Source organism: Grammomys surdaster, unplaced genomic scaffold (genome assembly GCF_004785775.1).
Source record: "Grammomys surdaster isolate TR1022 unplaced genomic scaffold, NIH_TR_1.0 126313, whole genome shotgun sequence".
Lineage (NCBI taxonomy): Eukaryota > Metazoa > Chordata > Mammalia > Rodentia > Muridae > Grammomys > Grammomys surdaster.
The window spans coordinates 5,971,643-5,999,205 of NW_021621113.1; the positions used below are offsets into that span (position 1 = coordinate 5,971,643).

The following is a 27,563-nucleotide window of genomic DNA, read 5'->3' on the forward strand; positions in this document are numbered from 1 at the left end:
GACAACCTTCCCAACAAAGGGGAGTTCAGCCACTATCCTACCACCTCCTTGAGTTCCTTAGAAATGGAATGGGAACTTGGGAAGGTGACCTTTCCAGGTTGTCTGAGTGTGCCTGGGCAGCTTCCTTCCCAGTCTCTCCTCTCTCAGTACCTGGCTGCTGGTTGCCCAGGCAGGAAGCCACAGTACCTCCTCTCTTGGTGTCCAGGGAACAAGGTCACACCCAGAGCCCTGTGTGCCTCCACCACCTCCTGGGGCCAGAAGCGTTTGTCACTGAGGCAACGTGTGTGTATGTGTGGCTGTGTGTGTGTGGCTGTGCCCAGTTCTAGCATTGCTGGGGTGACATTCATGCCCTGTGATCTGTGACGTTCCTACAGGCAGAGGACAGACAGTACCACCCAGGCTGGGGTAGGGATGTGGGTGGGCTGTCACCTTGCCAAAGCAGGCAGAGTCTATGTCTTGTCTAGATGGGGGACTTCGAGAAGGACATGGTTGTGTCCCTGGTCGTACTTTGTGGGTGGAAGAGACTCGTCCTGTGGCGGGAACTATTTTGGTTCACTGTCTGTGACAGGTTTTCTCTACATCCCACATCCTGTCAATGGGTAAGAGGTGCCTGGTTAGGTCGTCACATTGTTGAGAGGGGTGACGATTGGATATCTGCCTTGTGCCATCTTGGGGTATCAGATATGACCATCTCACACTTTGAAGGAAGCAACAGGTTGTGTGCTTGCTCCGCTATTCATGTTGGGACTGTATGCCTGTCCCTGGTTGTTGTGAGGGTGGCATGCTTGAGTGTCTCGTGCTGTTGGGATGTTGTCAGTGATGTAGCGGCCTGTCTCTCACCCTAAGGAGACAACATAGTCCCTGTGGTGTGTGGCTGGCAGTTGGTGGGGCTTCCCCATGAGGGCCACAAGGTCCCAAAAAGACTGGCTAGAGGGAACACTTGTGACCCTAAACACAGACAAGTGGGGTGGGGGGAGTCTTAGTGCTGTGTGACCTACCTTCTGACCCAACTACCAGCCCTTGGAACTGTGCCCCAGGAGAAAGAACCCAGTGTTTTTGAGGTAGTGTGGGAAGGGGGCCTCTGGGGCCTAGGCAGATGTGTGTCTGAGGAGGTAGTGCACTAGACAGGGTTTACATCAAGGCTGGTGTCCCCATGGGCCTCAGGACCCTATTGCCTGCCTCTTCTGCCCCTGAAACTGTTAAACTAATTAAGGCTGTGGAGCCGCAGGATTAATCGGGGCAGCTCACGCGGGCTGGGGCTCAGGTAGTCGATTAGTGCGCCGCGGAGGATATTGGATTTCTGAACCGCAAGTCAGCACTATTCGGGTCTGTTATCTCCGAGGCTTGAGGGTCAGCAGGCGGGAGGCTCAGACACTGGCCGCCCTCACCCACCACCCGCCTGGGCATCCACTTCCCAGCCCACGAGGCCCTCACCTAGCCTTCCCGCTCTGTCCACCCACCATCCTCTTCAGGCTCCTGTACCTCAGCTTAGTCTCTGGTCTTCCCTCTCCGCTGCCATCCCTGTCAGACTGTCTTCTCTGATTCTCTCTCTGGATCCTTCTTGGCCTGAACTCAGTCTCTGTCTGGGGCCTAGCCCAGCCTGCCTCCTTCCTTGTCCCTGTCCCTCACAGTCTCTGTTCACCTTTCTCTTTACTGGCCTCTGTCTTTCTGTCCTTGTCTCTCTTCCTCTGTGCCTCTGGTGTTTGCTACAGAACCCCCCTTCCTTCTCTCTCTTGTGTGGTCTCTGTTGGTGTCTGCAACCAGAACAAATCTCCCCCAGCCAACACCCCCGAACAAGGAGGCCAAAGCAGCTAATGGGAAACATGTGATTCTGCCTTGTGCCTGGAGCACCGTGAAGGGAGCCTTAGTCCCAGCCCAGCCCTGCTCCCTCCTTGCCACATTCCCCACCACACATCCTCCCCCCCCCCTGCAATGGGCATAGCTGCATGTTCCCTAGTTATTTATTGGGGGGATGGCATTTATCAACTGGTCCTTAGGTCTCTTCAGCTCCCAGAGCCTGGCAGACCTCATGCAGACTCGCCCCTCACCCGCCCACCATATGAGGAGAAAAGGGTGGGGGTTAGCTGACCAGTTAGTCACTGGGTGGGATGGAGGCTCGGGACACCTTTCCACCTTTCTGGGCCCTCTGGGAACTGTGGGAGGGGGCTCCCTGAGGGCTTGGGAGATGCTAGGCTGTGTTTCTATGCCCACCCAACCACAGGGAAGCGGGGAACGAACGGATCAGAGGGAGGCTCTGGCAGGTTGGAATTCTCCTTCTCTGCCTGTGGATAAATTGTCCCTAATCCAGGCTTGGGGAGTTGTCTGGCTGAGAGAGAGAGAGAGAGAGAGAGAGAGAGAGAGAGAGAGAGAGAGAGCGCACTCAGTCACTCTAGAGATAGGGAAGGAGGGAGGGAGGGAAGAGAACGGCACATACAATACACAAACACAGTGACACAGAGCCTCACAAAGGTAGCACACGAATGCCAAGGGAGGCACCATTGTGCTGACAGGCACACAGACCTCTCACACGAGTTGACACTGACACTCAGCTATACTGGCACAGATATATAATGGGATAGCACAAGGACCCTCCAACATATACAAATCCATAGTATGCACAGGCTCACAATGATAAGGTCATACAAATCTGCACATGCAAACACAGCCGCAAGCACATGCTGACCATGGCAAAACAAACCCACAGGGACACTGTGACCAGTCACGCCATTACGCTGTGACCCTGAAAGCCCACAGAAAGGAAAGGCAGAGATAGGAGGTAGGCAGTGCTGATCCACACTGACACCAGCGTCTACAGTCACAGGCCTGGAGATTGGAAACCTGCAGGGACAGCAGAGGCTAAGCCACCCGCCCCCATTCTGCTGCTGAACACATCCAAAGAGCTCTGAGGCAGGCAGGAGCTGCTCTGGCTCCTGACACAGTGAGATCTAGTGAGCCAGGCACAGTATGTACACACAGACACACTCACAGCTGGGCACACCTGTCACAGGCTCAGCTAAATACATAGAGATGAACAGATAGGAATTTAGATGGTGGGCATATCCACAAGTACAAATTGAAGACACTTAATTCTGATAGATACATAGACTCAGCCGATAACACCAACCACTGCTGATCAAACTCATGATCCTATAGGTGTGAACTGTATTTTCTTGTGTGTATGGTGCTGGGAGTGGAACCCAGGATCTTGTATTCTAGCAAATGTTGTACCTTTAGCTACACCTGAGCCCTCCCACATGTACAGTCTTAAGCCTACTGCTACCCACACTGACATACAGAGATGCACACTGGCAGACAGAGTAGCCCAGCAGCCCATATACAGGTGTGTGTATTCACTCAGATGACTGAGTCTCATGGATGCACATTCCCAGGTAACCAGAACCTAAACAATTCTGAGGCTTGGTTCTTAAACACCCCCATCCCAACCTCCCCCTCCACCTCTGCAGACAATAGGGGTCCGTTCTTACACACCCCCACCTCCCCCTCCCCCTCTGCAGACAACAGAGGGCCAGCTAGTGGGTAGGAAACTGGAGTGCTGAAGGAGAACAAGCAGGGTGGTGGTATATACTTTAAAGCCTAGTTTTAGGGAGGCAGAGGCAGGATCACTAGGCTAGCCTGGTCTACAGAAGGAGTTCCAGAACAGTTAGGGCCACACAGAGGAACCCTGTCTCTAAAAACAGGAGGTATATCCAGTTGCTGCAGGAGTCAGGCAGGCGGCAGCTCCATGTGCACCTTCATGGCAATGGGCATACCTACCTACCCCAGGAACAGCACCTCAGACTTACAGTCACCAGCCCCCCAGCTCCCCCAGAACTTTCCCTCTCGCTCATAAGATGTAACTCCCTGTTTGGGGGGATGAGAAGACGGAGAATCATACAGGATAAGGAATTGAGGCAAGGCCAGGTTCCCTCCACTCTCGGTGTGCAGTTTGTGCACACATGTGAGTATGCAGACATGCAAAGATACTGCTTCCCAGCAGGAGCCTGGGCTTGTGAGAGACAGGGACTAGGGGCTAGAGAAATGGCTCAAGGGTTAAGCACACTTGATGCTCTTCCCAAGGATCTGGGCTCCATTCACAGTACCTATAGTGTAGCTTACCACCGTCTTGTAACTATGGGAATCTGATACCCTCTTCTCATCTGTGGGCACCTGGCATGCAAAACATTTAAAATATAATTAAGTCTTTTTTAAAAGTAACTTTAAAAAAATTGTTTATTTTTATTTCATGTGCATTATTGGTGCTTTGCCTGCATGTATGTCTGGGTGAGGATGTTCGATCTCCTGGAACAGGAGTTATAGACAGCTGTGAGCTGCCATGTGGGTGCCGGGAATTGAACCAGGGTCCCTCTGCAAGATCAGCCAATGCTCTTAACCATGGAGCCATCACTCCATTCCAAGTCATTAAATTTTTAAAGAATTAAAAGAAGGTGGGATGGTAGGTAGGTACTCAACTCTGCAGTGGGGTAAAGTCAGCTGGATTGGGATTTGTGGAGCATGCCTGCCTAGCTCAGTTGCCCTCTGTCTGGCTCATCCTCCATCCATGCTTTATCTTTGATATGCTGTGTTTGCTTCTACAGATGGGAGCTTGCCTGATTGTCTACTCATTGGCCTGGACTCCAGAGCCAACCCAGCTGAGTGAGTGCAGAGGGTCCCAGGTGAGGGGCACTGCTCAGGCCTCTGCAGAGACTACCCTGGAGAAGCTGATGCTGCTGAAGGCAGACCTTTCCTGCTGACTCGGGCCTCTGCAGAGCCTGCTCAGGTAACTGAGAAAGTCGGGCCTGGGCCTGCACCAGTGTAACAGGGATTTCCACTTAGCTTAGGCAAAAAGAATGGAAGGAGCAAAGAAAGAAACATTAATCTAGCCTGTTGGAACCGAACTCTCCATTATCCAGAGAGGGGATAGAGGCTCACATGGTACAGTGCGAGTCCCTTAGCATCCTGCCTCCTAGGCTGAGGATTCTTGCCTCAGTGACCTGGAGAACTGGGAGGAGAGATGGGTTGTGACGGTGACCAGGATTCAGGGCAGAGGTGGAAACCAGCATGCCTGACATGTGCAGCTGACCTCCCCAGGACGCCTCTCACAGGGGGGAGGCCCAGGTGAGGGGCTGGGAGGGCATGGTAGTCCAGGTGTGATGGCAGGCCCGGCAGCTGGCTAGAGGGCGGGGCATAGTAGGACCCATCTTTCTCATGGCCCAGGTTTAGCCCACCCAGGCTCCCAGCCACAGAGGCCAGGTGGGGCTGCCCTGCCCTATAGAGGCAACTCCCTGAACTGACACATGAAGCCTCAGGCTCCAGGAAGCTCCTTAGAGTTTAGCCTGCTGGGAACCCCACCCAGCTTCCAAAGGAGCATTCCTGAGGTCTGTATGGGGTGGGGCCTTCAGGGATGGGAGGGTGGGGAGGCAGGCTGTGGGAGGCTGGGAGGCTGTACATGTGCTGCTGCTGGGTCTGTGTGCAAGCAGGTGTGCGGGGCTCTCTGTCCTGAGTCCACAGGGCTCTGTGTGCACGAGTTACATAAGTGCCCTAGGTGGGGGAACAAGAGCTTCACACGTGCGCTGGATATGGGTCCTGTGCAGGTGTGGCTGTCCTGGGCTATCTACCACGCAGGGTGCTAGTGAACCAAGACTTAAATGCCCTTGGGTGGGTTTGGTGTGTGCCCAGGGTTCTGGGCACAAGGTGAGGTGGCATGTGCACATGGCTCCCTTTGTGCTTTGGAGGTGGGCTGGGCAGTACTTGGGCTGAGCTGGTCTCAGCAATGCCCAGCCTTGTGGCCAAGCTGCTGAAGTCACTTCCTTTTCAACAGTGACTTTCCAGGGGGAGGAGTTCTTCCGACCTGGTCGGCTGCGAGGGGCGGGGCAGAACTGGCTCTCTCTGGGGAGGGACGTGGGCGGGGGCGGGAGAGAGGTGGGAGGAGGTGCTAGTGGTACTGGAAGAGGGAGTCCTCTGGGAGACAGAAGGAAAGACAAGGACAGGAGTCTGGAAGGGCCAAGGGCAGGAGGGGATGGGGGTGGAGTGGGGCGGAAAGCACAGTCCCTGGGTGACCTCAGAGGGAGGAAGGGAGGGCTGCCAATGGGGTGACCCTCGGGTTCAGTGTGAGCTGGCAGTGGCGCCTACACACCTGGCACCCGGGGCAAGGGGCTGGCAGGGGGCGGTTCAGGAACAGACCTGCTTGCCAGGTGCCCTGCTCTGGACAGGAAGAGGGTGGGCGGGTGCTGTACAAAGGAGCTCTGTGTGGCTGGGGATAGGGTAGGGTGGGGTATGCAGTGCTGTACTGTTCTGGGGTGGGGGGAGATGATGGCTGGGGGGCGGGTCAGGACCAGTTCCCCTTGGGGTATCAGTGGCTCCAAGGGGACACCTAGTGGTCAGGGGAGGTAGTGCATCTTGATGACAAGCTGGGGGGAAAGAGGTTAGAAGTGATAGTTGAGATTGTTAGAGGAGCTGGGGCTAGGCTGAAGCTCTGGATGGCAAAGCAGTTTGGTTTGGAGGATCCCAACAAAACCAAACTTATACAACAGCCAAACTGATTGGCATGGCTGTGTGTCCTTAAGGGCATGACTAAGCCTCTCTGTGCTCACATTTAAATGCAAAATAAGTGACTGGTTCCTTGTTTTGTTATGATCTAGGGCAAGTGTCTGCTTGCTAGAAGATCTACAAATTGGGTGGGCATTAGGGGCTAAAAGGAAAGGAAGACCAGGAGAGTGATACATGAAGTTCCTGAGAGAAAGGGGGCTGGCAGTCCGGGAAGTAAAGCTTCAGTGGTGAAGAGTGGTCCTGAGCAGGGTTTCAGAACAGCCATGTTTCCCACTGCTAATAGGCTAAGGACATCCGTGGGCCTTCAGACCAGCTGAGGGGAATGGGAGGGAGGGGGAGTGCATGCCTGCTAGAGAGAGGGTCATGAGGCCGGAAGTGAGAGCTGGGACTGGCAGCTTGGCTCCCCAGGGGAGGTTAGGGGTGGGTGAGAGGGGAGGAGAACTGGGGAAGGGGTGGGGTGGTCACAGCCACAGTGGGGGAGGGTGGGGCTGGGGATCAAGGATGTGGGCTGGCGCTTCCCGGCACTGTGCTCTGCAGGTTGGGCCCCCTCCTAGCCAGCTGGTGTCCCTGTGGGCAAGCTCAGACACTGACCCAGAAGCAGACAAGCAGACAGAGGACCCTTTGACTTCTCATTCACAGACTTGGGCTAGATGGTACCTTTGAGACGAGGCCAAGAGAAGGGCTGCCTGTTGGGGTGTGGTGGGGAAGGGAGCCAGCCACTTCCCTCAGATCCTGAAGGCTGCAGAAGAGCGGTGGACAGTCAGGAGGATGTGGCCAAAGGTCTTCATGGGTGGGTGGAGCAGAAGCCACCACTGGAGAGGAGGTTTGTCTCTTCTGCCAAGATTACGCCCTTGGGCCTCAAGTGGGAGGTCTCTAAAGCAGGAAGGCCTGGCCAGCCCCACCCACAGCAAGGAAGGAGTGGGGCTCCTGGTAGGTATCTCTAAAAGCTAGGTCAAGCCACCTACTAGTCTGAGCTCTGAGGCAGGCTCTTACTGTGTAGCCTTGACTATCCTAGACCAGGCTCGGCTGTAACTGCTGTAACTCAGAGAGCCGCCTGCCTCTGCCTCCCGAATGTACCCCCTTGCCTGCTGTTCCCACACTCTGAAGGTGTTCTCTCTTCTAGAACAACTAGTGCTAGCTAGGCTCACTGGGTGTGGTGGTACATGCTTGTGTCATCAGCATGGGCAGAGGCAGGAGGATAGCTGCAAGTTTGAGGTCAGCGTGGTCTACATAGTGATTTCCAGGCCAACCACAGCTACAAGTAAAACCTTGACTCCGAGGAGGGAGGTGGGGGCTGGAAATGGAGCCAAGTTGGTAGAGTATTTGTGTGTTGTGCACAAAACTCTGGGTTCAGTTTCTAGCACCACAAAGACTGGGTGTGGTGCATGGAGGAGGTAGGTGGAGTCAGGAGAATTGGAAGTTTAAGATTATACTTGGTTGTCTAGCTGTTCTTAGGGCCAGTATGGTGCACACAGAGAGTTCCAGGTTGCATTGAGAGTCTCTTGGGGTACGGGCGTGTGTGCGTATGCATATGTGGAGATGGGGGCTGAGAGGGGAGCAGTGCTGAGCTAGAAACAGTATAGGTCCACAGCTAGGCATGAGAGAGGAGAGCGAGAGCAAGAGCGAGCCTTGAGTTAGCGGGTGTGGGGAAGGCGAGAAGATACGGCCTAGGACAGTGGACAGAAATAAAGACCAGCCTGGATGGACAAATAGTAAACGCTTTTAACCTCCCCATTTCAGTTTCCTCATCTGTGAAATGGAACTAGAGCACAGGGTACTCACTGGCAGGGGGGTGAGGGGCGTGGGGGTGCGGATTAAAACGCCAGCTTCCCAGATGTCCCTCCGATGTGTGAGTCAGGCCCTCCTGGACTAGGGCCTGGGTATCTGGAGTGTTACACAGCTTCTCCGCTCCCCTGAGCTCAGGGTTGGGAAGCCAATGGCTTAGATAATTTCAGTGTTCCTCCCAGCCTTCAATTAGACCACGGCTCTGGAAGGAGCCTTTCCAGAAGTAGCTAAAGGATTGTTGCAGGAGCTGAGAGGAGAAAGACTTAAAGGAATTAAGAACTCTGCCTCTGAGCAGCTGTGTGGCTTCAGGCGAGGTTCATAAGGGCTCTGGTACGTCTGCTCTGTGACACCAGGATAATAAACCATGCATGCCTCCCGGGTCACTGTGAGGACTCGGTGGGTCATGTATACAGACTGCAAAGTTCTGCACACTGTTCCTGTGTTACAGTCCTTTCCAGATGCTGAGAGGTGCCGTGAGCAGAACAGAGAGCCTTGCCCTCCCTGATGGTGCTTAGAAGTGCCAGTGGCTTGCAGATTGTTGCCTACCACAGGGGCCCACAAGAATGTACTTTACCACAGTGTGTCCTCTCCCTGATTCACCTTTGCATTCTCCCGTGGGCCAGCACTGGGCAACATGGCAGCCTGTCCATCGCGCATAAGCTGTAACGACTCAGCTCTAGGTCAGGACTGAACAATAGGCGGGGGTCAGGGGCTGCTCCCTAAGACCCTTCAGCAGTTGGGACTCATGTAGCTCACTGAGGTCCTGGTCACCGCTCAGCTCTGAGTCTTCAGGCTCCTTTGGGAGTCAAACATGCCTAGATCTAAGTCCCAGCTCTCTCCTGACCACCTCAGAGTCACTCCATAAATATTTATGCAGCATCCATAGCCCAGGCTCTGGGGTCAGAGGATACAGCAGTAAACAAGACAGATGTGATCCCTGCCCCTGAAGAGCCCACAGTCTCAAGGGAGACACACTAAATGGCCAGTCACACAAGTAATTGATTATAGTTGTGATAAATCCTATGAAGGTGAAATAGACAGGACTCCGAGAGGACAGACGGGCTGGACTGAATATTAGAAGTAAGGTAAAGGGGCTGGAGAGATGGCTCAGCGGTTAAGAGCACTGACTACTCTTCCAGAGGTCCTGAGTTCAAATCCCAGCAACCACATGGTGGCTCACAACCATCCGTAATGAGATTGGATGCCCTCTTCTGGTGTGTCTGAAGACAGCTACAGTGTACTCATCAATAAAATAAATAAATCTTAAAAAAAAAAAAAAGAAGTAAGGTAAAGTCAGAACTTCAGAAACGGATGGAGGTTGAAGGGTGCAAGAGAATGTCCCTTCTACGTTCTTGTCACTGTTGCTCCCTTGGCATCATTCTTGGGTCTAGAAAAGGATAAGAAAACACTTCATGAGAGCCAGACATGGTGGCACGTGCCTGGAGTATCCCCTGTCCACTACCCTGGCTTGAAAATGAGGCTGGGATGGCTCAGTGTGTAAAGGCACTGACCATCACACCTGGCAGCAGCCTGCGTTTAGTCCACGGGACCCACACTGTGGAAGGACAGAACTGACATCTGCATGTTGTTCTCTGACCTCCGCACATACAAAACCATGTATGCGTGTGCGTACACACACACCTATAATAAAGATAGCTGAGGACATGTTTAACAGTCAAGAACACTGGCTGCTCTTGCACAGGACCCAGGTTCAGTTCCGAGCACCTGCATAATGGCTCAACCACCTGTAATTCCAAATCCAGGAGCTCCAGTGCCTTCTTTTGTCCTCTGTGGGCACCAGGCATACACATGGCACGTATACATATGTGCAGGCAAAACACTCAGACATATAAAATGAAACACAAGCTGAGTGGTGGTGACAGCGCGTGCCTTTAGTCCCAGCATTCGGGAGGCAAAGGCTCTCTGTGAGTTCAAGGCCAGCCTGGTCTACAGAACAAGTTCCAGGATAGCCAGGGCTATATAGAGAAACACTGTCTCAGAAAAACATGTTTTGTTTTGTTTTTAATGTAATAAACAAAACCCCCCAAGGTAAGCAGCAAGACGTCTTTTTGGACACTTGTGTGGAGCAGAGCTGTTGTAGGTTCACAGAGCTTTTTTCATCAAGGGACAGGGCAGATAGGCTTGCCTTTGTGGTGCTTGGAACCCTTACTGGGTGGTTTCTTTAAAATGGTCAGGATTAATTGATCTATGTATGGCAGGGAGGTTACATGAGATAATCCATTACAGTGCTTGGCATAAAGTGTCCCAAAGTCGTTATTAGTCCCCTTCCTAGTAACTCCCAGACCCTTGATCCTAGGCACTTCTTTCACTTGTCTTTGCGGCTCTTACTTAATCCACTGATTCTTTTTTTTTCTTTTCTTCGAGACAGGGTTTCTCTTATAGCCCTGGCTGTCCTGGAACTCACTCTGTAGACCAGGCTGGCCTCGAACTCAGAAATCTGCCTGCCTCTGCCTCGCAAGTGCTGGGATTAAAGGCATGCCCCACCACCACCCGGCTTAATCCACTGATTCTTAAGTCATGTAGGGCTTTACCTGTTCAATGTCTGACTACCCAGGCCTTGTGCAAAGTAGATATTCCATAAGGAATGAATGAATGAATGAATGAAATCAGTTCATGTCTGAGCCTCCATTTCTTCATCTGCAAAATGGGGTTATTAATAGCCCCTACCTCACAGGATTGGTATGAAGAATCAAATGAAGCAATGCCTGGACAGCTTCCAGCCCTGGCGTGCAGTAGGTGCTCACTAAACCTGAGCTACGGTGGTCCTTTCCAGGCGCTGTCCACACCCCAAGGCCTGGGCTCAGGCCGAAGTTGCTCCACAACACCCCCAGCTGACAGCCAGCGACGGGCAGAGTCCCCAAGCACGGGGGCCCTCTGTTTACCAGGTCAGACAGGAGGGAGCCCTGAAGGGATCTGGGGTGGCATCTGGAAAGGAGTGAGGCTGTGTATGGATAGCAGGGGTTAAGTGTGGACCCTGAATTATGGGGAATTCAGCTCTGATCGTGTCTTGTTGTCCACAGAGATATCCAGTGTGACAGCCCAGGCAGCAGAGCCGAGGGTGAGTACAGCCTCAGGAGTGAGGGTGAGGAGGAGTCACTGTAGTGAAGGGGTCTTTCTGAGCTCCTTCAGTTCTCCATCCAGTGTTGTGTGGAGCAGTCATCTTGCCCCGCCCCCAGGCCTTGTTCTCCAAAACACAAGGGTCTTGTCATATCTAACCCCATAGCCTATAGAAGTGGGTCATTTGCCCCTGGGTGCTGGGACCCACAAGGAGTTCAGTATGTACGCATGACAGAAGACCATAAAGGTCACGCTAGGATATGAATGCTCAGTGAAGAACTTCTTGCCTCTCCTTCCCTGGCAGGTTCTGGTCCCGGCTTCCCGCACCCTCATGTCAGCCCCGGCCCCGCCCGGTGGCCCGAGGAGGACAAGGTCAGGATGCGTGTGAAGCCCCAGGGCCTGGTGGTGACTTCCAGTGCCGTGTGCAGCTCTCCTGACTACCTCCGAGAGCCCAAATACTACCCCGGAGGCCCCCCAACCCCCCGGCCCTTGCTTCCCACCCGGCCCCCTGCCAGCCCACCTGACAAGGCCTTTTCCACCCATACCTTCTCCGAGAACCCACGCCCACCCCCTCGTCGGGACCCCAGCTCCCGGCGTCCACCAGTCCTTGCCAAGGGAGACGACCTGCTACCCCCTCGGGCAGCCCGGCCTGTCTCCCAGGCCCATTGTCCCACACCAGCCCCAGACAACAACTCCCTCTGCCACTGGGACAACGGGCGTGTGAACCTGCGTCCGGTGGTGCAGCTAATTGACATCATGAAGGACCTGACAAGGCTGTCCCAGGACCTGCAGCACAGTGGTGTGCATCTGGACTGTGGAGGGCTGCGGCTGAGCCGTCCACCTGCTCCACCACCCGGCGACCTGCAGTACAGCTTCTTCTCTTCACCCAGCCTGGCCAACAGCATCCGCAGCCCTGAGGAGCGTGCTACCCCTCATGCCAAGTCAGAGCGGCCCAGCCACCCCCTCTATGAACCTGAGCCGGAGCCCAGGGATAGTCCCCAGCCTGGCCAAGGCCACGGTCCTGGAGCCACAGCCACGGCCACTGGTCTGCCCCCAGAGCCTGAGCCAGATGGGCCTGATTACTCTGAGCTAGCAGATGCTGACATCCTCAGTGAACTGGCATCCCTTACTTGCCCCGAGGCCCAGCTTCTGGAGGCTCAAGCCCTTGAGCCACCTTCACCACAGCCTGAACCGCAGCTCCTGGACCCCCAGCCCCGCTTCCTAGACCCACAGGCACTAGAGCCTCTAGGAGAAGGTTTGGAGTTACCGCCTCTGCAGCCTCTCGCCGATCCTCTGGGGCTGCCAAGCCTGACTTTGCAGGCCCTAGACACCTTACCTGATTCCTTGGAATCCCAGCTTCTTGACCCTCAAGCCCTCGACCCCCTGCCCAAGTTGCTGGATGTCCCTGGTCGACGTCTAGAGCCCCAACAATCCTTGGGGCACTGCCAACTGGCTGAGCCCTTACGCCTGGACTTGTGCTCACCTCATGGTCCCCCTGGGCCTGAGGGCCACCCCAAGTACGCCTTGAGGCGCACTGATAGGCCAAAGATCCTGTGTCGAAGGCGGAAAGCAGGAAGGGGGCGGAAGGTGGACTCGGGACCAGAGGGTCGACTGCTTCCTCTTCCCATGCCTACAGGGCTGGCAGCTGCCCTGGCTGAGCCCCCACCGCTGCCACCACCACCACCTCCTCCTGCTCTGTCAGGCCCAGGCCCAGTTCCTGAGCTGGAGCCAGAGTCTTCTCAAGCCCCAGTGGTCCCCACCCGCAAAGGCAAGTGCAGGGGTGTGCGGCGCATGGTGGTGAAGATGGCCAAGATCCCTGTGTCACTGGGGCGGAGGAACAAGACCACGTACAAAGTTTCATCCTTGAGCAGCAGTCTGAGTGTGGAGGGCAAGGAGCTGGGCTTGAGGGTGTCGTCAGAGCCCACCCCATTGCTGAAGATGAAGAACAATGGCCGGAATGTGGTGGTGGTCTTCCCGCCAGGTGAGATGCCTATTATTCTCAAGCGAAAGCGTGGCCGCCCTCCTAAGAACCTGCTGCTGGGTCCTGGCAAGCCCAAAGAGCCAACAGTGGTAGCTGCTGAGGCTGCTACTGTGACAGCGGCCACCATGGCAATGCCAGAGGTCAAGAAACGGAGGCGGCGGAAGCAAAAGCTGGCGTCTCCACAACCATCCTATGCAGCAGACGCCAATGACAGTAAGGCTGAATATTCTGATGTCCTTGCCAAGCTGGCCTTTTTGAACCGCCAGAGCCAGTGTGCTGGGAGGTGCTCACCACCCCGCTGCTGGACACCCAGTGAGCCTGAGTCAGTGCACCAGGCCCCGGACACTCAGAGCATCTCTCAATTCCTGCATCGAGTGCAGGGCTTCCGGAGGCGTGGAGGTAAAACCGGAGGCTTTGGAGGTAGGGGTGGAGGCCATGCAGCCAAGGCGGCCCGCTGCTCCTTTAGTGACTTTTTTGAGGGCATTGGCAAGAAAAAGAAGGTGGTACCAGTGGCAGCCACTGGGGTTGTGGGTCCCGGTCTCACTGAGTTGGGGCATCCACGCAAAAGGGGTCGAGGGGAGGTAGATGCTGTAACTGGGAAACCCAAGCGCAAGAGGCGGTCCCGAAAGAATGGGACGCTGTTCCCAGAACAGGTGCCCAGTGGCCCAGGTTTTGGGGAGGCAGGTGCTGAGTGGGCTGGGGACAAGATTGGTGGCTGGGCCCCTCACCATGGGCACCCAGGAGGGCAAGCTGGTAGAAACTGTGGTTTCCAAGGGACCGAGGCCAGGGCTTTTGCCTCCACTGGGCTGGAGACTGGGGCTTCGGGTCGCGGCAGCTACTATGCTGGTGCGCCTTCAGGCCAGACGGAGCTCAACCAGGAGCGCCAAAACCTCTTCACTGGCTATTTTCGGTCCCTGCTTGATTCAGATGACTCCTCTGACCTCTTGGACTTTGCCCTATCGGCCTCTCGCCCAGAGTCCCGGAAGGCATCGGGCACCTACGCAGGACCTCCCTCCAGTGCGCTGCCTGCTCAGCGGGGGCTTGCCACCTTCCCAAGCCGCGGAGCCAAGGCTAGCTCAGTGGCAGTGGGCAGCAGTGGAGCTGGGGCAGACCCTTCCTTCCAGCCTGTCCTGCCTTCCCGTCAGACCTTTCCACCAGGGCGGGCAACAAGCTACGGGATAACCCCAGCCACTTCAGACTGCCGGGCAGCTGAGACCTTCCCAAAGCTGGCTCCCCCTCCTTCAGCCGTGGCCCGCTCACCTACAACCCACCCGCCTGCCAACACCTACCCACCTCAGTATGGTGGCTATGGGGCTGGGCAAAGCGTGTTTGCCCCAGCAAAGCCCTTTTCAGGCCAGGACTGTGCTAATAGCAAGGACTGCAGCTTCGCCTATGGCAGCGGCAATAGCCTTCCTGCCTCGCCCAGCAGCGCCCACAGTGCCGGCTATGCCCCGCCCCCTACTGGGGGTCCCTGCCTACCGCCCGGCAAGGCCTCCTTCTTCAACAGCTCCGAGGGGGGCCCCTTCTCCGGGTCAGCTCCCACACCCTTGCGCTGTGACAGTCGAGCCAGTACTGTCTCACCCGGTGGCTACATGGTGCCCAAGGGCACCACGGCCTCCGCAGCCTCCTCCTCTTCCTCTTCCTTTCAGCCCTCACCTGAGAACTGTCGGCAGTTTGTGGGGGCTTCTCAGTGGCCTTTCCGGCAGGGGTATGGAGGCCTGGACTGGGCCTCAGAGGCCTTTAGTCAGCTCTACAATCCCAATTTTGACTGCCACGTGAGCGAACCCAATGTGATCTTGGACATCTCGAACTACACGCCACAGAAGGTGAAGCAGCAGACGGCCGTGTCTGAGACCTTCTCCGAGTCGTCCTCTGACAGCACCCAGTTCAATCAGCCCGTCAGTGGTGGCGGTGGTTTTAGGCGTGCCAACAGTGAGGCCTCGAGCAGCGAGGGCCAGTCAAGCCTGTCCAGCCTGGAAAAGCTCATGATGGACTGGAACGAAGCATCGTCGGCTCCCGGCTACAACTGGAACCAGAGTGTTCTCTTTCAGAGTAGCTCAAAGCCTGGCCGTGGACGGCGGAAGAAGGTAGACCTATTTGAGGCCTCACATTTGGGCTTTTCAACATCCACCTCAGCCACTGCCTCTGGCTACCCGTCCAAAAGGAGCACCGGGCCCCGGCAGCCTCGGGGTGGCCGGGGTAGTGGGGCCTGCTCAGCCAAGAAAGAGAGAGGCGGTACAGCGGCCAAAGCCAAGTTCATCCCCAAGCCACAACCAGTTAATCCGCTGTTCCAAGACAGCCCAGACCTCGGCCTGGACTACTACAGTGGAGACAGCAGCATGTCACCACTGCCCTCCCAGTCAAGAGCCTTTGGCGTGGGAGAGCGAGATCCCTGTGACTTCATGGGACCCTACTCCATGAACCCATCTACACCTTCTGATGGCACTTTTGGCCAAGGCTTCCACTGTGACTCTCCCAGCCTGGGTGCTCCCGAGCTTGATAGCAAGCATTTCCCACCACTGGCCCATCCACCCACAGTGTTTGATGCTGGCCTGCAGAAGGCCTACTCACCCACCTGTTCACCAACGCTAGGCTTCAAGGAAGAGCTGCGGCCACCACCTTCAAAGCTGACTGCCTGTGAGCCCCTCAAGCATGGTCTTCAGGGGGCTAGCCTGAGCCATGCAGCCCAGGCCCACCTGAGCTGCCGGGACCTGCCGCTGGGCCAGCCTCACTATGATTCCCCTAGCTGCAAAGGTACAGCCTATTGGTACCCACCAGGTTCAGCTGCCCGTAGCCCACCCTATGAAGGCAAGGTGGGTTCTGGGCTGCTGGCTGACTTCCTGGGCAGGACGGAGGCTGTCTGCCTCAGTGCCCCTCACCTGGCTAGCCCACCAGCCACGCCCAAGGCCGACAAGGAGCCACTGGAGATGGCCCGGCCCCCGGGTCCACCCCGTGGCCCTGCTGCAGCCACTGCTGGCTATGGCTGCCCACTCCTTAGTGACTTAACTCTGTCCCCTGTGCCGAGGGACTCGCTGCTGCCCCTGCAGGACACTGCCTACAGGTATCCAGGCTTTATGCCTCAGGCACATCCTGGCCTGGGTGGGGGCCCTAAGAGTGGCTTCCTAGGGCCCATGGCGGAACCTCACCCCGAGGACACATTTACCGTCACCTCCCTGTAGTACCAACTGAAGTGCCGACTGGACCATGAGGTTTTGTTCCTGGGTAAGTCTGGGGATGTGGGTACAGAGGGCTGAAACTTGAGGGTGAGGGATGGTGGGGATGCTTATTGCTTGGCTAGGGGGAGAGGTATAAACATTCGAGGGAGGATGGAATTTATCGCCCTTCACTTCTGTAAGACATAAGGAAGAGTTCATGGATTCACCATCAAGAATAAAGGACTCAAGGTTAGAAACTGAACAGTCTTGAAGAGATGAGATACTGGTATAGGGAACCCATTCAGAAGTCCTGACCATTGGGAGTGGTAGAACCATAGATTGGATAAGGCCAAGCATTCCTTCTCCTCGTTCTCTCTAGGCCTGGGTAAGAAATACCACAATACCACTTATCTCTTTGGAGGGAGGACATTTGCCTTGTGTGTGGATGAAGAAAGGAGTGGGCCAGTCACTTGCTCAGGGTTCTACAGTCTCCTTTGATGTGGCTAGTTTGCCTTGGTCATGTGCTTTGCAAGACCTTTAGAAAATGGCCCATAGGATTCTTTCTTGGCATCTTAGCCTCAAAGGCTTTTTTTTTTTTTTTTTTGAAGGGTCTCACATATCCCTGGCTGGCCTCACACTCACCTGCCTATGTCCCCTGAATGCTGGAATTAAAGCTGTGTGCCGCCCACCGACCCCCAGTCCCTCAATGCTTTTGAAAAACATCTTCGGCTTGCTAGTCAGACCCCTGTAGGGGGCAAAGATCCAGATTCCAAACATTGCCATCTCTGCCCTGGGAAGCTACAATCAACGGGGTCTGTCCAGATAGAAAAACTGCTCCCTTTTCTCAAGCCAGGGCTTCTCCAAATCCAGTTACTATTCTGAAACACTTGCTTGCAGGTGCTGTGCCTTCGTGCTTGAAAGTCTGTTTTGGTATTTTCAGGAAAACAAAGGGCAGAAAATGAGCCAGCCTGTTGGTGGCTCATACCTTTAATCTCAGGTGGCAGAGGCAGATGAATCTCTGTGGAGTCCAGCCTGGTCTACAGAGCAAGTTCCAGGACAGCCAAGGCTACATACAGAGAGAAATCCTGTGTTGAGAAGTCAGAAAATGTTCCCAGATAACTGGAGAGAATGATACAGTTGAAAGAAATATCTTTCTGAAGAACAGTCTGTTTCCGAACACAGCCGTGGCTAGACTCACTCTAGGGCAAGAGACCTCTCACAGAATGGGCCCCATGTGGCCATTGGCAGTGGAGTCACTGAGAGCTTGACTAAAATCCTCACTCATTACTCTTGCTGCCCCAAAGCCTCCTGGGTCTTTTGCTTCCTGGTGGACCAGCTTGTCATTCCTGCTCTGGAGAACCCATTCAAGATCAGGCTGACTCAGGGACTCAGGGTCCTAAAGTAAAGTCAGTGGAAACTTATTCTTCTCCCCCCCCCCCTGCTTTGCCAGACCCCAGATGCCCTGGTGCCTGAGGATGGCAAAGAGCCATTCGTGAAAGCCATGGGGCCCTGGGGAATACCAGTTCCCTGTGTAGCCAGTAGCTTGCTACATGTCTTTAACCTTTTGCCCATCTCTGGCCTCTGTTTCCCCATCTGTTTGAGAAAATCGACTTTAATAATCTCTGAGTCTCTCACAGGTCTGCATGGCAGAGACAATGGCTCAAGCTTTTTTTTCTTTCTTTCTTTCTTTTTTTTTTTTTTTCTTTTGGCAGTGTCTTTTCCTTCCTAATGAAGCCAAGCCAAGATTAAAATGGCCTTGCATTCCCCATGCATCTCCCTGCAAGCAGCAGGGCTGCAGATCTGAAGCAGGCAAAAGGAGAAGCTGCTTAGGGTTTAAAATGTCAAACCCTTGATCCTTCTCACCGGAGGGGAGATGTCTCATGGATAATCCAGAAATGAAATAATCCAAACTCGTTCCTCCCAGACTCACTCGGGGATGGAAAGTGGATGGGTGTGGGGGCTGGGTGTTCGGGCAGGTCACAGCTCAGCTCAGCACAGTGCATAATGGAACCTCCCAGCTAGGCCTGCATGCGGGAGGAGCTGGGATGCCATCCAGCCTCACATTCTAGCCTGCTCCCCACCCAACACTGGGAGATAGCCTCGCTGTCCTCACAGGGACACATGCAGTCCCAGAGACGGCTACACAGCACTCCCCGTGCATGTGTCAAGCATTGGAAGCACCAGAGATGAGGCATTTGATCCTCTGAGGGAAAGACAGGAAACACAAAAAAAAAACGGTACAGAACACTTGTTGGGTAGAGGTGTGGAGAAGGATGGTGCAGGGCCAGCTAGGAGCTTTTGAGAATTTGCCCCAGGGGGCCCAGACCTGGTGCTGCCAGATGCATGGTAGTTGGGGAGGACCTACTGGGCAGAGGGAACAGCAAGCTGTGTGAACAGTCTTGAATCGGGGAGGGGTTTGGCTCCAAAGAACTGATGGATGAGAAGGCAGGAAAACTAAGCAGGAGCCAGATTGGCAGAGGCAGGGCCTGTAAGACACTGCAAGGAATTTGAATTATTCCAAGATGTACAGGGAGCCATTGTAGACAGTCACAGTGGGACAGGACAAGCATTGAAAGAAAGGAGACCAGACCAGCCAGCTGTGATGGTGGCTTGGACTAAAGTGGTCTGGGGTAGTTTCCTTTCCTTAGTTGGGATACCATTCAAGTGCCTCCGAGTAGGGCAATCCTCTGGTTCCAAGAACTAGTTAAAACCATGTGAGAGAGAAAGGTTGGAGGATGCAGAGAGGAGAGTGACAAGGAGGGCGAATTATTAGAGGGAGCCATACTGTCAGCAGAAGGCTGAAGCAGAGAAGACGGGGACTTGCTCACTCACCAACAGGTAGTGAGCAGCTTTAATAGGCACTGGGGAAGCAGCACTCAGCTCATCTGCTCGTCTTTCGCCCCTTGGAGCTCACTCTGTGGCAAGTTCTGGGGAGACAGAGTAGACGTGGCTCCTGTGAGCAGTTCAGCACCAACCCAGGAAGTTAAAACAAGCACACAGTGCCGGGCAGTGGTGGGTCTTTAATCTTGTCTTGAAAAACCAAAAAAATAAAAAAAATAAAACAAGCACACAGGGAACCTGGAGACACCTGGTAGGAGATGGCAGGTCCCCAAAGGTGGGGGGAAGCAAGGATTGCACCCCAGGCACTAGTCATTCTGCTGAGAAGTTCTTCTGTACATGTATGTGTTGTCCCCGTGTGTTGACACCGCCCTGGGACTCTTTACAACATCCTGAGCAGAGAATATGTTCTAGACTTTTCATTGGAGAGGTAGGGAAACAGGAACAGCTGAGTTCTGCCCAGGGATCTGTAGTTTGTAAAACAGGGAGCCATCCCTGCCCTTCGGAGCTTTCCACAGGGCTGCTCTTCACCCACGTGCCCAGCTCCCTGTCTGAAAAATGATGGCTCACATAAGGCGAACCCTGTGGTTCTTTGGGGTCAGGAGTTGTTTTTGTTAGACAAGATCTTGCTGTGTTTTAGCCCTGGCTAACCTGGAACTTGCTTCCTCCTGCCTCAGCCTGCTAAGTGCTGATGTTCCAGGCATGGACCACTGTGTCCATAAGGTCTAACATTTTAAATGAATTTTGTGGATTTGTGATAAGAAGCTGAGCTTGAAGAGAGATTGTGGAGCCAGAGAAGGGCACTGCAGGGAGCAGGAACTAAGGGCAAAGGCAAGTGCCCTCCCCATGAGTCGGGAGGTGAAAGGTCAGACAGTTGGGAGTGTGTATAGTTACTCTGCTGAGTACTATAGCTGACAGGACAGTTAGAGATAGGTGAAAGGAGGGGTTCTTCTTGGGCCCCCTAAATGAAAAGCAGACCCAGGCAGACTAGCTCCATACTGGGACCCTTGAACCAACGCTCAGCCACAGCAGACCCCAGGAGTAGAGATGAGAAGGTGGAAAGGGACCAGATACATTCAGGAATCTCTACTGCTTCTCTCTTCCCTGTTAGCTCTTGGCTGTAGAAGGGAGGCCAAGAGAAATGTCACAGGTCCTCCCAGGTTACACCAGCTGGGGCTGGACCGGAACAGGAGGCAGTTTCCAAGGCCACCACCATCCAGCCAGGGTCAGCAGGCAAGCCCAGGCCTGGCTGCTCTGGACTTTGTCTCTGTGAGTTTTGAATCCTTAAGAGGTCACTTGATCTTGCCTCTGGCTCTGAGCAAGAGGCCTCATGTCAGGCCTCAGCCGGTCTTGCCCTGCTTCCTCCAGGCACCAGGTTTTCTCCTTTTTCTGAGGTCACTCTCCAGTTCTACTGCTTGCCTTCCCGGTAGCCATATTTAGGATAGGCCTTCTTGTTTAAGGCCCCCGCTTCTTAGAAATGCCATCTCTCTGTGAACATACCTTCTGCTGCTCCTCCTCTCCCTGCACCCCACATTCCTGGTAAAAGCAGACCTCTAAAACTGCCAGGCAGAGGCTAGGAGTGCATGTCTGTGGTTACACACAGGCCCCTATGCGCAACTTGGTTCTAGCCCTTACTAACTAGGTGATCTGGTGACTCACATAACCTGGTGATTCACAGCATCTCTATCTCTTGTAAGAATTAAGGGGATTGACGTGTAAAGCCCTTAGCCCTGTCCTGGCCCACAGGAAAGCACCTAGTCAGTGGCTGGTAGATGGGTGGATGAATACCTTCCCACGGTCTGAATTCTGGGTCCCTAATTCAAGCAGTGTGAGTCACACACCTCCAACTCTTGTCCCTGACCTTTGCTTGACCAAAGATAGCCCTCCTGCATCTGCTGCCTGCTTCCCTGCCACAAGAGCTTTGTGTTCTGGTGTGGGCCTGAAGCATGTGGAAACCTTGAAATTCTTCTTGAGGCCAGAGATATAGCCGATTGTTAGAGTGTTTGTCTGCTGTACACACAAAAGGCTCTGGATTCCATTCCAAGACCAGGGGAAAGGGTGGACAGGATAGTCACAGTGCTCTTAGCTAGCCACTGGACCAAGTCCTCCTGGGAAGAGGTAGGATGTAGAGATAAGGTCAGCCCTACTCCTAGGCACCTTCAAAAGTTACTGGATCAGGCAGATCCCTGTCCACATAGTTCTCACAGTCTTCTCCCCAAATCCAAGGAGTCTGAAAGCCTTCCTTGTAACTTTACTTATGGTCTTCCCTGGATAGCTCTGATTCCTCACTTCATCATTGGTGCCACAGAAGTAGATGAAGTCTGTGTCCAGTCCATGTGAACTAGCAGCCTGCTCTGCACTAGCCAGTCTCCTACGCCCAAGACACCACTGACCACGAGCCTAATGCGCTTGTTTCAAACCCTCCACGAGTACCCCGTCTAGGGGAGGTACTGGATTCTCCAGCAAGAGGGCGGATCCTCCATACCAGCCCTTGTGAGCTACATGAGGAGGGAGAGCAGACAGCAGGGACTTCCTTGAGGCTGGAAATGGATCCTAACAAATGAGCGATTTCAGCAGCTAGAGCCCCACTCAGCCACCTGGGTCTCCAGCCCACCCCCACCACAGTCCACTCTGCCCGTGGTGGCCGCCAGAGTGCTTGCTGCTCAGCATTTTTAGGTGCACAGTGTCTGCAGCCCCTAAAATATTTATTGGATGAATTGATTAAAGCACATCTGTTCTTGCAACTCCACGCTTCACACCTTTTGATTGCATCCTTCCTCTCCAGCCTTCTTGTCTACAGAACACAGGCCTGAATGCCTGCCATGGTGCAGAGGGTATCCGGGCTTCTGTCCCAGCGCCCATCTCTGTCTCAGCCCCACCTCGTACACATATTCACACACCCTTCCTCCTGACCAGGCAGAGTCAGGAGGGAGCTTATGAGAAATCTTTACAGAATGTGCCCTTGTTTTCTTTGCCCTAGCCCTCTCTTACCCACTGTGGTCTCCTACCTGTCTCTGCCCTTACCAGGAATGTCCCCAACATGCCATCAGTTCCTTTAGACTGCTCACTCATGTCTCTTTATTTGGGGGATATGTCAGGTGCATGTGCGCACACATGTATCCACGTGTGCCTCCGTGAAGAACAAGAAATAGACGAAGATCCGAGAGAGGAAAGAAGTGTTCCCCTGAACATGGTGATTGGTACCTGCCTTTAATCCCAGCACACTGGAGCCAGGAACATGTGCACTGAGTTCCAGACCAGCCAAGGCTACATAGAGAGACCCTGTCTCCAAAAAAAGGCGAAGGCTCAGTGCTTAAATCTTTGCGAAGTAATCCTAAAAGCAGTACATAGATGGGGGCAGGGGGGAGGTTCAGTGAACCCGTTGAAACTCTCAGGACCAAGTGGCTTTCAGAGGGGCGGTGTCCTCCCTGGAGGTACAGAAACACAGACTGCAAAACCAGTAGGCAGTGTGGAGAGACACATCTGTATGTAGAAGAGTGTACAGTGTGAGTGTGGGGAAGAGGACTTATCTCAGGACAAGGTGGACTGGAAAGTGGGCAGTGTGCTCACAGCAGTTGGTGGGTGCCTACAGGCAAGAAGCCTGTAGTCGGCTGGCACACCTTTAATCCCAGCACTTGGGAGGCAGAGGCAGGCAGATTTCTGAGTTTGAGGCCAGCCTTATACAGAGTGAGTTCCAGGACAGCCAGAGCTACACAGAAAAACCCTGTCTCGAAAAACCAAAAAAAAGAAGCCTGTAGTCCCACCTGCAAGCTGTGTAGGTCTTTGTGTCCAGCAGCAAAGAGAGGCTCTGAGAGCCTCAGCTCAAGGCACAGATCTTTAAAAGTGGAGGAGCACCACCCCCAAACCCCTGAGCTTTTTGGTCTCAGTTGGTTGCCTCCTATGACCCTTCACTGAACCCCTCATGGTATCTCTGCCTGTCAGGTGTAGTTGAAGCCCCACAGAACTATCTTGCACATTGATGTACCTCATAGGCCTGTGATGACATGAAGTACTTAGTCTTCAGGCTACTGATTTGCCCTTTGACCCTTGTGTCTGGAACACCTAAAGGTCCCTCTCTCTCATTACTTGTTCAAGCCCTTTGCTTTTCAGAAAGAAAAGAAGCTCAGAGAGAGAAAGGCCTCCCTCTCTGTCTTCTATGCCTGCCACTGAAATCCACTTCTGGAGGCATAGACCAGGGAGTGGAGGTCAAGCCTTAGCACATGCCCTAGCAGGAAGTGGGTGTGGTACATGGTTGCTTACAAGGAGTGTACACTCTGTTCATAAAGAGAATGGCTCTCCGGGCAGCCTGATTTCTTTATAATCCCTAGCACTTCTCTGCCCAGGCAAAAACCACTGAAGTCGCTAAAACTGCTGGAGCAAGAGGGTGCAGTGGGTGTGGTTCTAAGGTTCCTCGTGGAGGCACTAAAAGGTTAAGTCTTAGTAACATGGTTGGTGTCCTGGGGCCAGGTGCATGCAGGAACTGCTCTAGCAGAGCAGAGTGGGGAATGGCAAGTGCTCCGGTAGCTATGGTAACAAGGCGTTCTAAGGAGGCATCCTAGAGGCATGTGAGCGCTGAGCTGGACACTCTGACATGCTGACCAGCCTTAGATCAGTCACGGTGCTGCCGTTCGTCCACATGCATGTGCCATCCCAGCATGCTGAGCTAAGTACTCAGCAAGTGTAGAGCTACAGTCCTTCCCAGACTGGATTCAGTATTCCTCTTCTTCCTGAGCCCCACAGGACTTTCCTCAGCACAGCCATCTACCTGCAGATTTCCCGAGTTAGGACCTGTCTGTTTTGCTGTCCCTTCACTCCAGCAGGCTCTTTAGGGTGGATCCAGAGTTGTTATGGTCTCTGCCTTGTTCCTGATCTCCCTCAGCTGGACTGCCTGGCACCTTAGTATTTGGTTCAGTTGTCAGGACTTGAGTCTAGCTAGGTCTGTGTTCTGCCCAGCATAACATTTTCCCTGCACGAAGAACACCCCTGCCCCAGCCTTTGATTCTTCTCCACCCACCATCCTCCCCCAGATTCTGCTTGTGCCTCTGGCTGGCCAAGTCCTAGAAGCTGGGAAGGCGGTGGGAGGGAAGGGTAAGGTGCTCTGGGCAGCTTAGCCGAGGGTGAGAAAGCCTCCTGCTGCCTGGCCACAGGCACCATGGAAAGGTTCTGGCAGGAACCGCCTGCTGGGCTGAGATCACCATGGAGACCTGGCTTGCAGAGGGTCACTGGCAGTGGCTAAGGGCTGGTGGGGGTGGGAGCAAAGGGGATTTATGCAGAATTTGTGCTCTAGGCCCTTGGGGGAGCAGGCAAAACTGGGGTTCATCACTCTCAGTGTGCCAAGTAGTTTGCAGCGGCCCACTCTCTCCCCATTAGTTACCCAGAAGATTCTTCATCTTGGCAACTATCCTTCAACTGCAGAGAAGTCAGCTTCTGGATTGAGGGCCCCAATGCTTGCTGAACCTGGCACCCCACATGTCACGGTCCTTTCCCTTCATCTCTTCAATTGGTCGAGCTTGTCACCCTAACTGTAGAGAGCTGACATTCATCCCTGCAGCACCTCTGCTCCCGAGAGCTGCTTTTCTGCTTAGTGCCCCAATTGTGATGCATCTGTCACCTTAAGAGACACACTAGCTTGTCCTTCCCCCACTACCCCAAACTGAGGTACAGATCCGATGTCCCAGCCCTCAGCCCTTGCCCTCCCTTTTGCTTCCTTCTGCCTAGCCTCATCATCAAAATGGGTGCCCACCTGGTGCCCCTGGCTCTCAGGGGTGTCCTGGCTAGTCCAACCAGAGGACAAAAGTCATCCCTGAGGCTGCTTGCCCAGCAGACAGCAGCTGAGGCTGAGCAGAATGCCAATGTGGCCCTTTTGGAGAGGCAAGCCAAGAAAGTACAGGAGGAGAGGCTCTCTGTCACTGCTGCTGGGCTCCTGCGGCTGTGGGGGAGGACAGGTGGCTCACAGAGGAGACTTAGGAGGCAGTTTAGCACTCCAGCCCTGCTCCTGTTCTGGAGGAAATGGTCTCACACTTGGGGGTGGGAAGCCAGAGTCCCAGACCTAAGAGGCAGGCAGTCTAATGGCCCAGGGTTCTGGGAATTACCAAGCTGGTCCTGTCCTGGCTATCTCATCCCTTACAGCAACAGAGCTATAGAGTTGGGTGAGGGGGTTGGGCCATGCTGGTGGTCTGCTTAGAAAAGATAAGTTCCACACACGTGATCAGAACTGTCTATGGAAAAGAGTTACCTTAGTGGGGACTGGGGAGTTTGCAAGCTTCAGGAAGGCAGTGTCTCCACCAACACAGATGGCATTGTGTTGGATGAGTTCTTTCTTCCTTCATTCATCTCATCTCTCCTGGGAGCAGAGTGGATGAGGGGGCCTAGGAAGAGAGGTGGATTTCAAATAAATAAATGCAGGCTTTCACACCTGCGTGGTGCTCTGCCTAGCGAACCTCTTTCCTTGGCACTTTTTCCAACCATGGCGGTTAGAAGCATTCCCAAACAAACTCATTATTACAACATTTGGAAACTGAGGTTTGGAAGGCCTGTCTGGCCCCAGGAAAATAATAAAAATGATAGTTAATTTTTTTTTTTTTTTTTTTTTTGGTTTTTCGAGACAGGGTTTCTCTGTGTAGCTCTGGCTGTCCTGGAACTCACTCTGTAGACCAGGCTGGTCTTGAACTCAGAAATCTGCCTGCCTCTGCCTCCCAAGTGCTGGGATTAAAGGCGTGCGCCACCACCGCCCGGCATGATAGTTAATTTTAATGTATTACACGTCTGTGTTGAATCTTCCTCTGTCTTAAACTGCTGGACCCAGCAACAAAACCTAGAAGTGAAGGATAGCCCTATTGCCCCTGCTTTACCTCTGCGGTGCGGTTTGGTTTGGTTTGGTTTGGTACTAGCATGGTGCTCAGGCTACAGCACACCTGGCATATCTCATGCTGCGAATCAAACCCAGGGCTTCATGCATGTTAGTTAAGCATTCTACTGAATGAAATCTGTCCCCGGCCTGTTTGGTGGTTTGAGGCAGTCTGACTACAGCCCAAGCTAGCCTCAAACTCTTAAGATCTTCCTGCCTTAATGTTGCGATTACGGGTGTGGGCCATCATGTCTGCCTTTCTTTCTAGTATCCCTTTTGTGCTAACAAGTAAAATAAGCTAGGCACAGTGGCAGGTATCTTTAAATCTTAGTACCTAGGAGGCAAAGTAAGGCAAGTGGGATCTTAACAAGTTGAAGGCCAGCCAGAGCTCTATGGTGAGGCCCTGTCTAACAGAAGCAGCAAAAGGCTTTCAATGGGTAAGCAGCCCCTACCTAAAGTCACAGAACTTTTAAGTAGTAGTGCTGGCATGTGAATTTAGCTTTCTCTAACTCGAGTCTAGTCTCTTAGTCAATCCTATGGGACCCTGACAGCCTCATCCAGCCTGTCATTTTTTGTGTATGTGGGGTTTTTTGTTGTTGTTTTTGTTTTTTTCTGGGACAAGGTTTCTCTACGTAGCTCTGGAACTAGCTCTGTAGACCAGGCTGGCCAATTTCTCTCTTTCAGCTCTTGGGCATTTACAAATGTAGAGACTGCATCTGTGATTGCAATTCTCTGGAGGCTGTCAGGAGAATAAGTCGCTCAGAGCTAGCGTTGGTACACAGCAGGTTTGAGGCTAACCTGGACTACATGGGGCTAAACAGAAAGTACCACCAAATTAGGAAACCGAGCTTGGAGAACACAAACCAGGCCCAAAGTCACATGGGCCCTGTCTTGAGAAGGAACAGTGTTAGTTAGCAGCTCCCCAGTTTTGGTAGGAACTGAGCCAAGCCTGTTCAGCCTCAGCCCCCTGGTCTCGGAATTCAGTATCTGTCTGCTGCTGACTTCCGCCTCTTATCTTGTGCTTCTTTGCAGCTTTCAGAAGATCAATGCCAAGACCCCTCCCAGCGTCCACATCGTCCTCTGGCAGGAGCGCCTGCCCCTCTGCCTCCCACCCGCCCCCTGCACCCCCTGCAGCCCCATCTCCCACCCCACCGCCCCTCCCTGCCCATCTCCTCCACGCAGAAACCGAAGGTGAGCCCTTTCTGCACAAAACCAGCAATTGTAAATACTTTTTAAAATGTACAAAACTTAAAGACAAAACACAGTTTTAGAAAAAGACAAAAAAAAGAGAGAGAGAGAGAGAGAGAGAGAGAGAGAGAGAGAGAGAGAGAGA

The 27,563-nt window shown here is 53.7% G+C and overlaps 1 protein-coding gene across 2 annotated transcripts; it reads left to right on the forward strand.

Moving 5' to 3' along the window:
• The first annotated feature begins 4,597 nt into the window (after positions 1 to 4,597).
• Ahdc1 (AT-hook DNA binding motif containing 1) lies at positions 4,598 to 27,547 on the forward strand. Of its 2 annotated transcripts, none has more exons than XM_028759629.1 (5): positions 4,598 to 4,777; positions 11,027 to 11,237; positions 11,373 to 11,410; positions 11,714 to 16,612; positions 27,263 to 27,547. In XM_028759629.1, the coding sequence occupies exon 4, from the start codon at positions 11,788 to 11,790 to the stop codon at positions 16,567 to 16,569; it is 4,782 nt and encodes a 1,593-aa protein (XP_028615462.1). In that variant the 5' UTR covers positions 4,598 to 4,777; positions 11,027 to 11,237; positions 11,373 to 11,410; positions 11,714 to 11,787; the 3' UTR covers positions 16,570 to 16,612; positions 27,263 to 27,547. The 2 variants fall into 2 exon arrangements, with proteins under 2 accessions (XP_028615462.1, XP_028615461.1); XM_028759628.1 differs by having other exon boundaries at positions 11,126 to 11,237.
• Positions 27,548 to 27,563: the final 16 nt, after the last annotated feature.

Bases quoted from the DNA above. Each gene is read 5' to 3' on its own strand.
- Ahdc1 (XM_028759629.1), top strand. From the start codon at position 11,788: ATGCGTGTGAAGCCCCAGGGCCTGGTGGTGACTTCCAGTGCCGTGTGC.